Source organism: Capricornis sumatraensis, chromosome 9 (genome assembly GCF_032405125.1).
Source record: "Capricornis sumatraensis isolate serow.1 chromosome 9, serow.2, whole genome shotgun sequence".
In the NCBI taxonomy this organism is placed as follows: domain Eukaryota; kingdom Metazoa; phylum Chordata; class Mammalia; order Artiodactyla; family Bovidae; genus Capricornis; species Capricornis sumatraensis.
This window is the reverse complement of record NC_091077.1, coordinates 57,097,151-57,112,475: the sequence shown is the minus strand read 5'-3', so window position 1 is coordinate 57,112,475 and position 15,325 is coordinate 57,097,151. Positions and strand designations below refer to the sequence as shown.

Here is a 15,325-nt window from a genome sequence, read left to right as displayed (position 1 = left end):
TAGGACGTTAACACAGAAGGAAGCAGTGTTAGCAGCTGTGCTTTGGGGGCTTTCCCGGTGGTCTAATGGTTAAGAATCTGCCAATGCAGGGGACATGGGTTTGATCCCTCTGGGAACATCTCACCACATGCCACGGCGCAACTAAGCCCAGGTGTCATAACTGCTGAGCCACTGCTCCGCAAGAAGCCACCGCAATGAGAAGCCCGCGAACCGCAACCAGAAAGTAGCCCCTGCTCTCCGCAGCTAGGGACAGCCCCTGTGCAATAATAAAGACCCAGCACAGGCGAAAGTAATTTTTTTTAAAGCTGCACCTTGAAGTCAGATTGTATTGTGGCTTCAAATCTTGGCTTTGTTTTGAGACGATGACCGGTCTGTGCTTCAGCTGTCCCTTGGATGGAAAGGGGAAAATCACAGTATACCTCGTAGAGTAAATGAGAATGTTTGAAAACACACAGTACAGAGTCACATGATGAGCACTGAAGTGGTGTCCAATTGAGTTTGACACCACGCCTGGGGCTCTCTCGACCCCTGAGAGGCTAAGGAACACCCCAGCTGTAGGAGAGGAACTTCCTTCATCAGACCTGTGGGTCTTCAACATTCTGCTCGCCATCCCTCTCTGACTGGGAATAGTGGAATAAAAGTACAACAACAAAAAAATGGTACTATGCTTAAAGAAACCAAGACTGAAATTGAAAAGAAACAGACTTACAGGAAGTACATCACTGAATAAAAATAGCCTTCACAGTTTCAAGTTTACAATTTCTTTTCAGTATAATTTAAATTGTGGTGAAATGAAACAAAAATACACTAAATAAAAGGCAGAAAAGCGTTGTTCTTTATGAGACTTCCCTAGTTCTTCAAGCCATTTATGCAACAGTTATTAAAAGAACTTCTACTTGCAGGCTATTTTACTTAGTCAAATTTTTAAAAATTTATTATTTATGAAATAAGAAAAAAAACCCATTAGGTTTCTGGGCAAGGCTGGTTGGTCAAGGATTACCGTACTAAAATGTTGAACACTATCAAAAGTCATTGTCATTTTCTTCTAAGTATTCAAATTTTCTTTGGATTCTGACTCATGAAGGTCACAAAGAAAGGAAAACAAGTGATACTCTCTATTGTAACTTATTCTTATGCTCTGAGTCTGTAAAGTATCAAGCTATGTGATAATCACAGAAACCTTGAAATGAATAAAAAGGCAGTCCTCCTGGATCATACAACAGGAGAGACAAAATACACTGTGTACTATTTTACAGACAATGTTCAAAGCTCTCTGGACATGTTTGAGTGTACCAGTAGGATTCTTCAGTTTCTTTTTCCTAGACACAGCCTTTTCTGAGAAAGTGATAGGTGCCTACAACTCTTAAACAGCTTTCCAAAGATACTATGAGGTCAGTACAAAAGCTAGCCATAAAAAGAATCCTTATAGTACTTACTTAAAACCTTAACTTTCTACATAAATTTTAATCATTGACTTCAATCTTTAAAGACTTTTGTCCAGCTTTATCTGATTTATCAATAACAGTCACTGGAAGATATGAAACTAAGAGTGGCTGAAACTTCTTTGATATACTGTGGTCTCAGGAGGCAACACAGCACCATTCTATTGCGATGACTCCAAATAATTTTCACATGAATGGCTAAAGTGCAGAAATGTATAATTTATTAAGATTTAAATAAATCACAGGGAGAGAAGTGCCTTAACATAATTGATAGAAATTTTTCAAAAGAAAATAAATAATTCCAAGAAATTAAGTTCTATGTATAAAATTCTTCCTCATCTTTGATATTTCAAAGCAAAATGTGCTCATAATGCTTTAAAAAGAACATGTATGCTTTTTTAGCATTTGATGAGTTTTTTTTTTAATGACTTAATCCAAAATTTAGAGGAAATGCCTTTCTAAAAAACTGTTAACCTGAAGAATGTTATAATCATTCTTTTTTTGTCTTAGCAATTTCCCAGATACAGTTCCCATACTGGAAATATTCCTAATAGCTGCTAAATTTCTCAAGGGTAAAAAATTTTTTCTGTTGAATCTATTAGAACATGTCTACTTTTCTCAGCGGCTGTTGAAAAATGAAAAAACCCCTTTCTCTCAGGGGTGCTAACATCTTTTCCTTTTTGCCGATGACAATTACTACCGTATCATTTGTAGCCAACAAACATCTCATGGTTGCCAACATAGCTAAAATTAGAAATCCACAGGATTCAGAATGACATTACTAAAACAAGAAATCTGAACATGTAAAAAAATAACTCCATAAACAATAGAACAGTGACATGAACATCAGTTTTATTCACTGAGAATATACTCTTTTAAAAAAGTCTATGGCATAAACATAACTATGAACACACACTGCTATTCTCAGCACTTTCTGTCTAGAAGATTCAGTATACTATATGAAAACATCATTAAATTAAAGCAGATAAACTTATTTATGTACACCATGATTTTTTTAATGCTAAGGTTAAAAGGAAGAAGGCACCAGAAATATTGAAAAACACAAAGAAGCAAGGTAGAAACACTCCAAGATTATCATAATTCTGTTTGCCACAGGGAAAATATTTAAGATAAAATTGAAAATAAAATAAACATAGGTTATGATATAGCCAAATTATTGTCAAATGTATCAAATTGGCTGGCTGTACATTATGGAGGTCACAGAAAATTATTACTTTAAAATGCTTCCCCACAAATTAGCATCTATAAACACTATGCTCTGTGGTTTCCAATATACTACCTAAAAATAGCATTGCTCCCCAAGGGAGCCTGGTTCCAATCCAAGGCAGATGAGCTAGATGGAGCCAGAATGGCAGTATTTGACAGACACTAATAAAAAAGACCAGTGACATTCCACAGACTTGCAATACCCCATTTTATTAGAAGCAGCAGAGCAGAAAGGTTAAACACATGCACATGGGAGTCAGACCCATGTTCAAATCCTGGTCCCACCACTACAGGCCGTGTGACCTCAGGGAAGCCACTGAATCTCTTCTAAACTCAGTTTTCAAGGCCAAAGGGAACAAGGGAGCACCTTTTTCAAAGGGCTGCTTCAAGCAGAATGCAGGCAAACTACTGAACTGTGATCTGGTTCACAGTCTGCCTTCAACACATCTACTGAATTGAATTCACCAAAGTGAAGAGTTTATTAGCCAGTTTAATAGAAAATAGTTACTTGGCACCACTTATCAGAGAAAGTCAAGTTTTATTGCTTAAGGAATCCAAAAAGGATTGTACATGGACAAGAGGGTAGAAATACTGAAATGTACCAATAATGTATTTTCCATGATCTATGTTGATTTCATTACTTTGCATATAATGGTTTTCTCCTATGGATTTCTGAAAATATGGCAAGCTTCTCACTGACATGTTCTCCATCTTTCCCTTTATACTTTAGGAAGGCCCAGACATTTGTTGTTGCTGCAGTTTAGTTGCTAAGTTGTGTCCTACTTGCCATGCTCCTGTCCATGGGATTTCCCAGGCACAACATTGGAGTAGATTGCCATTTCCTTCTCCAGGGGCTCTTCCCTACCCAAGGACTGGTCTCTTGCATTTCCTGCAGTGGCAGGCAACTTCTTCACTGCTGAGCCACAAAGGAAGCCCCACTTCTTTCTTATATAGGGTTTATCAGTATTTCCTATTTCTTATGAACCTACAGGAGAATATGTTTTAAAAGGGTGAAATTCAATTCCAAAGTTCAATTTTGGAATATGTCCAGTTTTCTCACAGAGCTATCAAACCTGGTTTGTTTTTAATGATTTTTAGCTAAGGTGAACTCTCAGTACAAAATTAAATTCACTGCCAAATAATCTTTTCTTGATTCACAGACACTAAGTATTTGTAGTAACATGGACTTTATGGGCATTTTTTTTTAACATAAATAATTCTTGCAAATTGCTTTAAATTTCATAAAAAGTAGCACCAATATTCTAGTATTCTACTCCCTTCTCAGGATAAACAATGACAAAAATATAAAACTGCAGGAAAATTCTAAAAGTCACTCATAGTTATCTATTACAAAAATTAAAAACTATGAAGTAACTTCATGCTCAAGAGCACCAAGTAATCAATAAAGAGACTGATGTATACATTATTTTCACCTTTATTTTGTAAAATTTATTTTTGGCTGCACCTTGAGGCATGCAGGGTCTTATTTCCCCAACAAGGATCCAATCCATACCCCCTGCTGTGGAAGTGTGGAGTCAGAAACACTGGACTGCCAGGGAAGTTCCTTTTATCTTTAATTTTTAGACTAAAGGTCACCTTCAGACCCCAGACAACTTTTCCAAGCAAAGCACAGAAGATAATATTTTATCATTTATACTCAACATCGTATTGACAATGTCACAGGAAGAGGGATTTAAAAATGCAATTCACCCTGCAACTTATTAGGCTAGTGTTTTCCAAACTGCAATTCTGAAAGCAGAATAGTGGGTCCTGACAATAGAAAAAAATATCAGGTGCATATAAAGTTGTAAGGGCAAGCACTGTCTGGTAAACTTTTTGTTTGGCATGTATGTACATATACATTGGGTTGCAGTGCAGAATGTTTTCTACTCTTGAATTCAGTTACTGCTCTAAGGCCTACTAAATTTTGCCTTCTGGAGCCCCCTACAGGCTTTAAATGTTAAAATCTTGAGTTTTACAGTAAATATAGTAAGCCTTTTGATGGAGGGTGTTCAGGAACTAGAACTTGATTGTTTACACAGGAACAGTCGCTTATACAGATAAATAAGCAGCCTTTGGTCTAAGAACTGAAACTAAACATGTGCACAGCCTCAAGCTTGAAGTTATACCATCCTCAAAAAACCATATTAACTTGGCAAGGTCAATCTGAGCCCTTCTTGTTTAATTTAAAATTAAGAGAAATGTATCAGTATCTCACAAAAGAAGCTGTTTGGGGGCAAACTAAGAAGAGACAGAATCACAAGGACTTTAGTCTTGTTAACAAGACATTCACTTTTATGAGGTTTTCACAAAGCAGTGTTGAAAACTTAAATCAACAGAAATGCAGCCAGGCAACTAAAAGGCTTATCCCCATAATCCTACTCCCCAAGAATGGTTTGAGTAAAGAGCAAAAATTTTGATAAAGTACTAACTATTACCCCAACTCAACTGTTTTAAGAACTAAGGGGTCACATATCAAAGTAACAGAACTCTATGAAGTGATTAGAAAACTGAAGTGCTGTATAGGTAATACAGGCTTCCATTGAGAACAAACTAATAGGCTATAGGCTAGGGCATTATTCCCTTGCTCCTCTTTCATAAGAGGAAAAATATAAATACAAAGAAAAAGTAACAATGTTTATCATGCTTCCTGACTACCACAACCCAAAATAAAAATTTGAAAAAAAAAAATCTTTGCAGATTTTTTGCAGAAGCCTGAGGAGACTAAAACCACAAATATCCTACAAACAATCATCAAACACTATTCTGACCTTAATTTCACCTGTATCAAGTCACCCATCTCAAAGTGTTTGGGATGGTTTAGTAAACCTAAGGTTGATTACAGGACCAGGTAAATGGTAGATGATCCTGTAGAAAGAAGATCACTTGGCAGTAAACCAATTTAGCATAAATGAAGGTGATTCATAACACATCGATCAGAAGCACAGTTTTTTGTTTTTTTTTTTAAATCAGTGTTGGTTGGCTCCTCAAATAGATCTTTGAGACTAAAAGTGATACAAAATGGACAGGTCTGACTTGCAAAATTTTGGTTCGTTTAAAGCAAACCTGGCACATCTTAAAATGATCCCATAGGCTAACTTACATACTCATCTTTACTGGAACATAACTAGACCCAGTCTAGATACTACATTTTGCAATTCAAAATGTATTCTTGGCTTTAGAATAATTTCCAAAATTAGTAAAAACTTCACATAATGCCAGTAATTTGTTTAATGAGAGCTCCATTTTAGTAAAATGTTTGACTTGTTACTATTAAATAAATATACCTATGTTCAGAATTATGCTTGCCCTCCCCCAAAAGCCTCAGACTAATGTTTACTATAAATATATACTGGATAAATTACAATCTATTCAAAACAAATGGTAACACAGCTTATTTGCTACTTAATTCATAAAATATGGAAAAACTTTATTTGAAAAGAAGGAAAATGAAATTTACTCCCATTCTTTAGTATTTTCCTGTATAAACTGAGATTTGAAGAACGACTCTTCTTGGACAATGACTAAACATTTGGAGGGAACTGTATACAAAGAGCAGATTTTAAAACAAGAAAATGGGAGCCCAAACGATATACTTCCTTTTCCCATCACCACCCAGTGATTAAGATCACTCCTTCTCTTGTTATTCCTCACTAAATAGCCATCACAGTTACTACAGTTTAAATTCAAGGTGTTCTTTCTTTTCTCTCTATTGTGCTTATGGGAAATATCCTTCCTACTGTTTGTTGGCATCTTGAATATCCTCAAGATAATACTAAGATAACTGCTTTTATAAAATAGTTTGTGCTTTTATCTGGGATTCCAAGACCCATTCATGAACAAACTATGCTATCAAGTTTACTTGTAACACTTTAATGCCCTTCCCTTTTGCTTCCAAGACCACTCTACCTATCAAAGGAGTTATTCTACTGAATATTTAATAGTCAGTGATTTTGGTACCCAAATTCAGATTGAGTGACGTTCTCTCATGTACATGAACTCAACATAAAACACGCATACATATCCATCACTCATTCATTCTCACTCAAGCAAGCATACACACACATTTTCTTTCTTTCCAGAACAAGCCAGAATTACAGCTCTTTTGGTGATTGTTATAATTTTTGGAATGGTTCATAAATTTTGCAAATTCTTTTAAATTTGGAACTTTTATCTTTTTTTCTTTCTTTTTTTCCCAATTGTGAACCATTCCATATTGCATCTTTATTGCAAAAGTCAACATGCTTCTTAGAAATTCAGATTGTAATTGATAAAACAAACATTACATATATGAATTTAAATGTATAAACAGTTAGAAATTCAACAATATCTCCTATTATACTATTACACAAGTTCACAATTTTGTAAAAACTATAATACAGGCATACTATACATCAAGAGGAACCACTATTCCTTTTCACATGATTTTTTTCTTTTTTTTTTTTTAAATAATGATCCATACCATGGACCTTTCTTCTTCCACCCTAACAAGACATTTTCCAATTTATCACCTTAGCTAGAGACAATGTTTTCTCAATGTTACAACATGAAGCAATTGAGGGAAATTCTACATTCCCCGGGGTTACCTTTTTAAGCCTGGGCAGTAAGCCACTAGTAAAACCAAGCTGACCAAGCCAGGCTGATGGTTGTTATTGCTCAATAGCTACTTAGAAAGATGTCATACACATTCAAAAGAACAGAATTTGCCTCAGATGGTATGTGCTATTTCTGTAAGTGAAGATGCCAAGAAAACAAGTCATGTTTGCTTGCTTTTAAGAGAAATTCTAACGGTTTGGGATCTCAGCCCTAAAGGAAAAAATACATACATTCAACTAGTTTATGCCAACCTTAACTTAAATTTTCCAATATTCAATGCATATTTTGAATTATTTTTGAGAGTCAAACATTAGAAATGACATTTTGGAAGTGTTTTAGTCCTATTTAAGGTGTATCAAAAACTAAGTTTTAAAGGGCCTAAAAACTTACTGGAAGTGTCTATTTATTCTTCACTTTAACATCCTTCTCTTTCACCCCATCTCCCCCAAGAACTAAAAAATCAAACAAATCCTTAACTCTCTCTGTACTGAGAGTGTAATAAGATGTCAATTTTAGGTTAAAAAAAAATCATATGAAAAGGAATCTCATTCTGTTGAACTGTCAGTCTACTGAAAATTTTCTTACAGCTCCATTAATTTACTGTAATTTTCAGTTTCCAAATACAAAAATACAACAATTCTTATTGAAATCTATACGCTGGTAGTTTTAGTACACAAAAAAAAACCAAACAAATTATTTACAAAATTATACAGTTTAAGAAAAAACTTTGTACAAAAAATATATAAATCCTTTGTTCCCTCTATCACGTTTAAACTGTCAGGACTCAAAATATTCACCACAATGAATCTTTCAAAATATATACTGACTGAGCCACAGACATCAAGAAAATTTCATTCGAGATGATGGAGGAAGAAGGAGCAAGATTGCTTATTCTAGTACCCCATTGCAATGTTTTCCTTCTCTTATAAGCTTTGTGTTATCAGAAATGTCATAATAACCTAGAAAGAGGAAGTCCTTATCATTATGGAGGGAAAATTTCATAAAAACTTAAAAATGATCCTGGTTTGACACATCATTCCAGGAAAATATACAGAAGAGGAAAGATAATCAGAATGTGGGATTTAACTTCTTATAGCCAAAAAAATCTAGAGTCCTGATGGTTTTAAATTTCTTAGTGAATAGTTTCTACTGTGAGAAACAGTCTCTTTACCTCAGGAAACAAAATCCTTGACATGGTGATCACCAAGAACCTTCTGAAGCCAACAGAAGGTTTCAAATTTTCACACCACACATATTATAAAAACGTAGATGTATATATCCTTGAAAAAGTGATATCCTATTTACATTAATCATTTTATTTCCCCAGGGGTCAATACAGTGTAGTGTTGCTCCTCTGCTTTTCCATCTAACATTCAGAACACAAGGACATAAATTTACAGATATATTTTACTTAACAGATACTCTACTCTATACAGTGTACAGTAAAAATGCACACAGTGAAGGAAACTGTCTACTGAAGATGCATATGTTCATGGATAGCAACAAGCTACAAAATTATGAAAATATAAGGTCATCTGATCAAAGTCAAGTTATGACTCCCATTTATTACTAGCATACCCATCCCCCTACCCCATCCCCCCCCCCAACCTACCCCCAGTCACCTCACCATCATGGTTTAAATTTAGGAAAAGCATTTCAGACACTTTTAAACCCTTTTGCATAACTATTAACTGAAATGAAGCTTAAAAAAAAAAGCTGGTGACTCTCCCCACAAATCCTTCCATCATTCTCATTAAAATATCACTTATTTATCAAGGTGCTGGTTTAAACTTTTTATTGGAGACTGACTTTTGGTGGCCCCAAAGAATCACTTATCTCAGTAATGGGTAAGTCAGGCTATTAATAAAAAGACAGAAGAAAGAAAATGGGGATGAGAAAGGGGCAACAGATAAAAGCCTTTTTTATAGTTTGAAAATATGGAAAAAAAAAAAAAAAACCCATAACTGAACCAATGCTTGATAACTTCAAAGCAAACTAAAACTCAGTAGCAGAAGTTCGGAAGAGTTAATGTGATGACAGAATGGAAATACCACAGAGCTTGCCTGGCACTGAAGAACAGTTATGATTAACACTAAAATAGTACTCACTGCTGCATAGTAAATCCCCCCAAAATTTAGATTGAATGTAAGTTGGGCTCCACCTCAATAAAAAAATTAAATTTACATTTCTTCCAAGACAACTCTTGAAAGCCAAAGGGTATTTTAATTACAAGTATCTCCTACTGTCTGACGACCCACCCATAACAGCTGAGAGTTAAGAGATTCCAGGCGATTTGACATTTAATGAAATTTTATCAGCAGATTATAATCCAAAATAAAATTTCTGAACACCCTGTCATTTACATCATAATCCAACACCAATAGAAACAAAAACAGGTGGTGTGGAAAATAAGGCTCTAGAGATTATCCATGTCATTCCTGTGGATCTTCACAACTGTGTAAAAGTCACTAGGCCTTTGGTGCTTTAATATCATGAACAGTTATGAGATGTATTTAAATAGCAAACTTGCTGTCCTTACACCTACTGTGTCAAAAAGAAAAATAAAAAAAATTTTTTTTTGGCTCATTGACTTCTTTAAATAATTTTAAAAAGTTGTTCTTCTAAACAATACTCCTAAAAATTATACAAGTCGCATCAGATTTCATCTTCGCCATGAACGAGACTCATATTCATCTTCGTCTTCGTCGTCGTCATCATGCAAAAACAAATCCGAGGTTTCTGTTTCCTGAAAAAAAGGGTAAAATCTGCTCAGTGGCACAAGAAAACTAAGTAGAGTACTTTTTAGGCCAAAGAACAAACAAATTAGTATACAGTGCCCAGACTGGATTTACAAGCGATAAACTCATAGAATATCTTTAGTAAGTAAGTAAAGTCATTCAGTGTGTCTGACTCTTTGCGACCCCATGGACAGTAGCCTACCAGGCTCCTCTGTCCATGGGATTTTCCAGGTGAGAGTACTAGAGTGGGTTGCCATTTCCTTCTCCATGGGATCTTCCCAACCCAGGGATTGAACCTGGGTCTTCAGCATTGCAGGCAGATGCTTTACCATCTGGGCCATCAGGGAAGCCCAAGTATCTTTAGCGGCAAGAAAAACTAAAAATGTTTAAAATATATATATATACACATACATATATATGTGTGTGTGTGTGTATATATATATTTGTCTCCCTTGTTAATTTTGCTAGTTTAATAGAAGACTTCCATTCTAATATCATCAGGAAAATTAAAAAACATATAAATGTTTAATGGGGGGTGGTATCTATGACACGTTTTTGATTAATTTTATTCTATTATTTTAAAAGTGAGAAAAATAAATAACCACTTGAACTTCTGAATTTTTCCTCTGCTGTTGCTGCTGTTAAGTCGCTTCAGTTGTGTCCAACTGTGTGACCCAATAGACAGCAGCCCACCAGGCTCCCCCGTCCCTGGGATTCTCCAGTCAAGAATACTGGAGTGGGTTGCCATTTCCTTCTCCAATGCATGAAAGTGAAAAGCGAAAGTGAAGTCGTTCAGTCATGTCTGACTGTGCGACCCCATGAATTGCAGCCCACCAGGCTCCTCCATCCACGGGATTTTCCAGGCAAGAGTACTGGAGTGGGGTGCCATCACCTTCTCTGGAGTTTTTCCTCTAAAAGCCAATTATTTGTGAGGGAAGAATATAATAACTTTCCTATGACACTGATATTCCAAATCTACCATAAAAATCTAAAATCTTACAAACATTACAAAGTATCTACAGACATTCCCAAAATACCAAGATTTTTCTGTTCTTAACAAGGGAAAAGTTTCTCCTTTTGTAAAATTTTCTGCTGTAGGTAAAATTACCCATTTGGTCAGGAAAACTCTTGATCAGCCATAAATGCTTGCTATCTTTTAAAACCAAAATTACAATGAATGAGGAATAACTTGCAACTTGTCTACTTTAATAAACTAACTAGAAATATAGGGGTAAAAAAGCAATATTAGTTCCCATTGTTTTAAGAAGCTGATTAATTACCCACTTGGTCAGGAAAACTCTTGATCAGCCATAAATGCTTGCTATTTTTTAAAATCAAAATTACAATGAATGAGGAATAACTTGCAAGCAGTGCTCCCTAAAGTGTCTACTTTAAGAAACTAACTAGAAATATAGGAGTAAAAAAGCAATGTTAGTCCCCATTGTTTTAAGAAGCTGATTAATACTTATATTATTTAAGTCCATGGTTTTGCTATTCTTTCCTCTTATGTCCAACTTCTTTACACTCTCACTTTAATGAACTATACACAAATAAGAAACTCAAATCTATTGCTTATGGAATTTGAATAAGTGAAAACTAAAACAACCAGATACAATTTAATTGTTCCCTTAATCCACATCTTTATTTAACAAAATAAAAATGTCCAGAGCCCCAATAAAGCCAAAATAAATGCAAATTAAAAAAAAAAGAATAGTTTCTCCTACAACAGAAAATAATCCCCAAAAGAGCTTTTTCATTTCTGCACCTGTCCTGATTCTTTAATAAACTTCTAGACTAGTGTTAATCACAGGCATGAAAAAATTCATTATGTATTTTAAAATTTATATTATTTACTTTAATGTCAAGAAAAGCATATAACCAGAAAACAATCTAATTCAACTCTTTTTAGTTGTTAAATTTACCTCCTCCTTGACTTCTTCTTCCTCAGTCTCAGTGGATACAGAAGGCACCTTGGCCTTGTGCCATGATATTTGTAGCCGACGGTCTTTGAATTTTGACCCTTGGTTTGCAGGCTAAAATAGATTTTAGAACACAAGAGTTTATACTCACATTTACTAATGATTTCTTCAAATTGTGTGCTATTAAAAGTTTAATGATTATGTGAAGGAAAAAAAAATCTGTTAAAATGGATCTACAAATAATCTCCAATGAGAGCTAGAAAAAGTGATGTTCTTTTTAATTAGAAAAATGTGTCTGGCTTTCCCAGGATAATCCATGATTAATGCTGATGCCACATAAATTTTAAGATTTGTCTTGGTTTGGAAGATAATTTATATACAGTCATTCTACTTGGAAAAATCATGATGAGGACAACAAATACTACCTTAATATGATTACTGACATTTCACATTGATAATTACAAATTCAGAGTAAAATCTTACAGATGTAAATATTTAAAAATCATCTATTCATCTCATGACATCCCTTCTATCCCAATCTATATCTGATTAAACTGTTTCCATTTCCTTTCCCGAAATGCCATACAACGACAAACACTCCACGGCACATCTATGCATCCCACAAATGTTAAACACTATCCTGCAGTTTTGTTTTTGTTTGCTTCTGCGAACGTGCTCAGTTGTGTCCAACTCTGCAGTCTCATGGACTGTAGCCAACCAGGCTTCTCCGTCCATGGAATTTTCCAGGCAAGAATACTGGAGTAGGGGATCTTCCTGACCAGGGATCAAACCCAGATCTCCTGTGTCTCCTGCACTGGTAGGCAGATTCTTTACCACTGAGCCACCTGGGAAGTCAAACACTATCCTACCTACCTCAGGGTAAAATTACTCAGTTTCAAATGTATTTCTTGTTATTACCATCTAAACATTTTTTTCCCTGCCCATCAAATTTCAGTAAGAGAAAACAAAAAACTCGTGGGATATATTAAAATGAATATCAGAATTACTCATTTTAATATGTCCCATGAGTCAAAATGTTTGCGTTTACCGTCTTTTCAAAATTAGGTAGTTACTGAGCAGATATTAAAAGTTCTTATCACGAGGAAAAAGTTTTTCTCATGTGAGGTGACAACAGATGTTAACTAATTTTAGTAATCACATATGTATATCAAATCATTATGTTGTACATCTGAAAATAATAGTGTTATATGTCAATTATATCTTAATAAATCTTGAAAAAAAGGCAACTTGTGTAATTTGTTGATTTGTTGTTGTTATTGTTCAGTCACTAAGTCATGCTTGACTCTTTTGCAACTCCATGGACTGTAGACAGCCAGTCTCCACTGTCCATGGAATGGAGTGGGTTTCCATTTCTGTTTCCAGAATGATCCAGATCTTCCCGACCCAGGGATGGAACCTGCGTCTCCAGCATTGGCAGGCAGGTGAATTCTTTACCACCAAACCACCAGGGAAACTCCTAATTTGTGTAATAGACATGCCTTACTCTATCCTTTAACATATGATGAATTACAGAGACTTTATCAGCATTCTGTTTATTCCTGTATTATTTAAATTCTTTCCAGTTTTACGGAAGTATAACTGACAAAACTGTAAGATATTTAAAGTGTACAATGTGATGATTTGAAACACTGGGAAAAGATACCCTTCCTCCTTTGATCAACACATCCATATCTCACAAATTTAGCCTTTGTTGAAGGAGGGGGCTAGAACATTTAAGTTCTAACCTCTTAGCAAATTTCAATTATATAATAGTCTAATCAACTGCGGTCACCATTAAGTTCTTAGACTTTGTTATTTCCATTTTTAAATAAAGATATGTTACTTTTACTAGCAAGAAAAAGCAATATAAAAATTTTAATCTGTATTAACTGGGTTGCTTTCCAAAGAAGGCAGTAGTTCTATCCTCCAGAAGGAATTTTAAGGCATTAAATGTATTATATTTCTATTAATATTATTGAAGGAAGAGGAGAAATTTAATTTGCATGCAGCCAGGAACTAAGAATATGAAACTCCCACTACCTAACTTGCAACAAATAAGATTAGTAAGTAGAATAAAGATGTATTTTAACATCTTTAAGTTCAAGTCAGGAACCCTCATACAACACTGATGGGAATCTAAACTGAAAAAACTGATGCAGTTTACTCAACAGTTTCATCTACATCAACAGAAATGCATACATATATTAAAAGACATCTAAAATAATGTTCACTGCAACACTGTTCATAAAAATGAAATGGAAATAATCCAAATACCTATCAACAGGAGAACTGAAAAGTAAATTGTGGTATGTTTATACAACTGAAAACTATACAGAAATAAAAATAGCAAACAACTGTTACATGTAATAACATGAATAAATCTCAGAAATATAATGTTACGAAAAAACCCAAATAGATAGACACACTTCAAAATAGCTTCACTAAAACCCATCAACCATCTTTTCATTCAGATATAGCTGCTCAATGAGCTTTTCACAATCATTAAGGACAGTAAAAGGATACTAAAAACATACATTTTACTTTAGCCTCTGTGAGATATGAAATATCTCAAAGAAGAGCTGCCCTGTAAGTTTGTCAAATCTACTTTCAATAATGTCTCAGGCATATGTATTTCTGTGGTTTTTTTTTTTTTTTTTTTTTAAAGAAAGCACCCTATACTGCCCAAGTACCTGTTATCAGAGTGCTTTCTAGCACTCAAGACTGTCTGATAGCACCCTGTCAAGACAAAAAACAAACTACAAAACACCATCAAAACTAATAGTAGTGTCTCGTTCTTTAAGTTGCCTCCTGTGCCTTGGCTTTCTTTGCTCCTTCCCCAAACGTCTGGACATGTCCCATAATGCACAGAGTGTTATATTTCAGACTTTAAAAAAATATATGTATGTAAAACTTGGTTATTATAAATATTCTATAATGACTCTACTTATGAGAAGGGCAGAGAGCCAATTGAGCATGACTTCTGGGTTAAAACTTAAACATTTACATATACATCTCCATTAACCCTCAGGATAGAGCAAAGCAGCTTCCCACCTGACAAGATAACCACCTTTTTTAACGAAAACTTTCTGCAGAGCCAAATTTATGAAAATTCTGCTTTATATTATCTAATGTCACCTCAGCAGAGCTGGCCATGGATCTAAACGCCCAACTATTTGGCAAGGAGATTCAAATGTTTATAATCGACACTGAAGGACAAAAATCAACGTTCACTCGGGCTCCAGAAGAACACCCTGCACATATACAGTGCTCCTCCACCTGTTACCTTCTTTACTCCTAAAAGAAGTCTCTTAAAGACAATCTTCCACTTTACAAAAAAATAACTGTCAGACTAGTGAAAAGAACTGGCTTGAGAGTAAACAGGCTACACCCAAGATGGCTCTCA

The 15,325-nt window shown here is 34.9% G+C and overlaps 1 protein-coding gene across 1 annotated transcript in view; it reads right to left on the bottom strand.

Annotated features, from left to right (window-relative positions):
• Positions 1–9,059: 9,059 nt before the first annotated feature.
• The window catches only part of RBM27 (RNA binding motif protein 27), a 57,857-nt gene continuing 51,591 nt past the window's right edge, over positions 9,060–15,325 (bottom strand). The window contains exons 20-21 of the mRNA XM_068979771.1: positions 11,926–12,036; positions 9,060–10,011 (exon numbers count right to left, since the gene is read on the bottom strand). Of these exons, the coding sequence (XP_068835872.1) occupies positions 9,928–10,011; positions 11,926–12,036 (195 nt within the window). The 3' untranslated portion in view covers positions 9,060–9,927. The remainder of the gene's footprint in view (positions 10,012–11,925; positions 12,037–15,325) is intronic.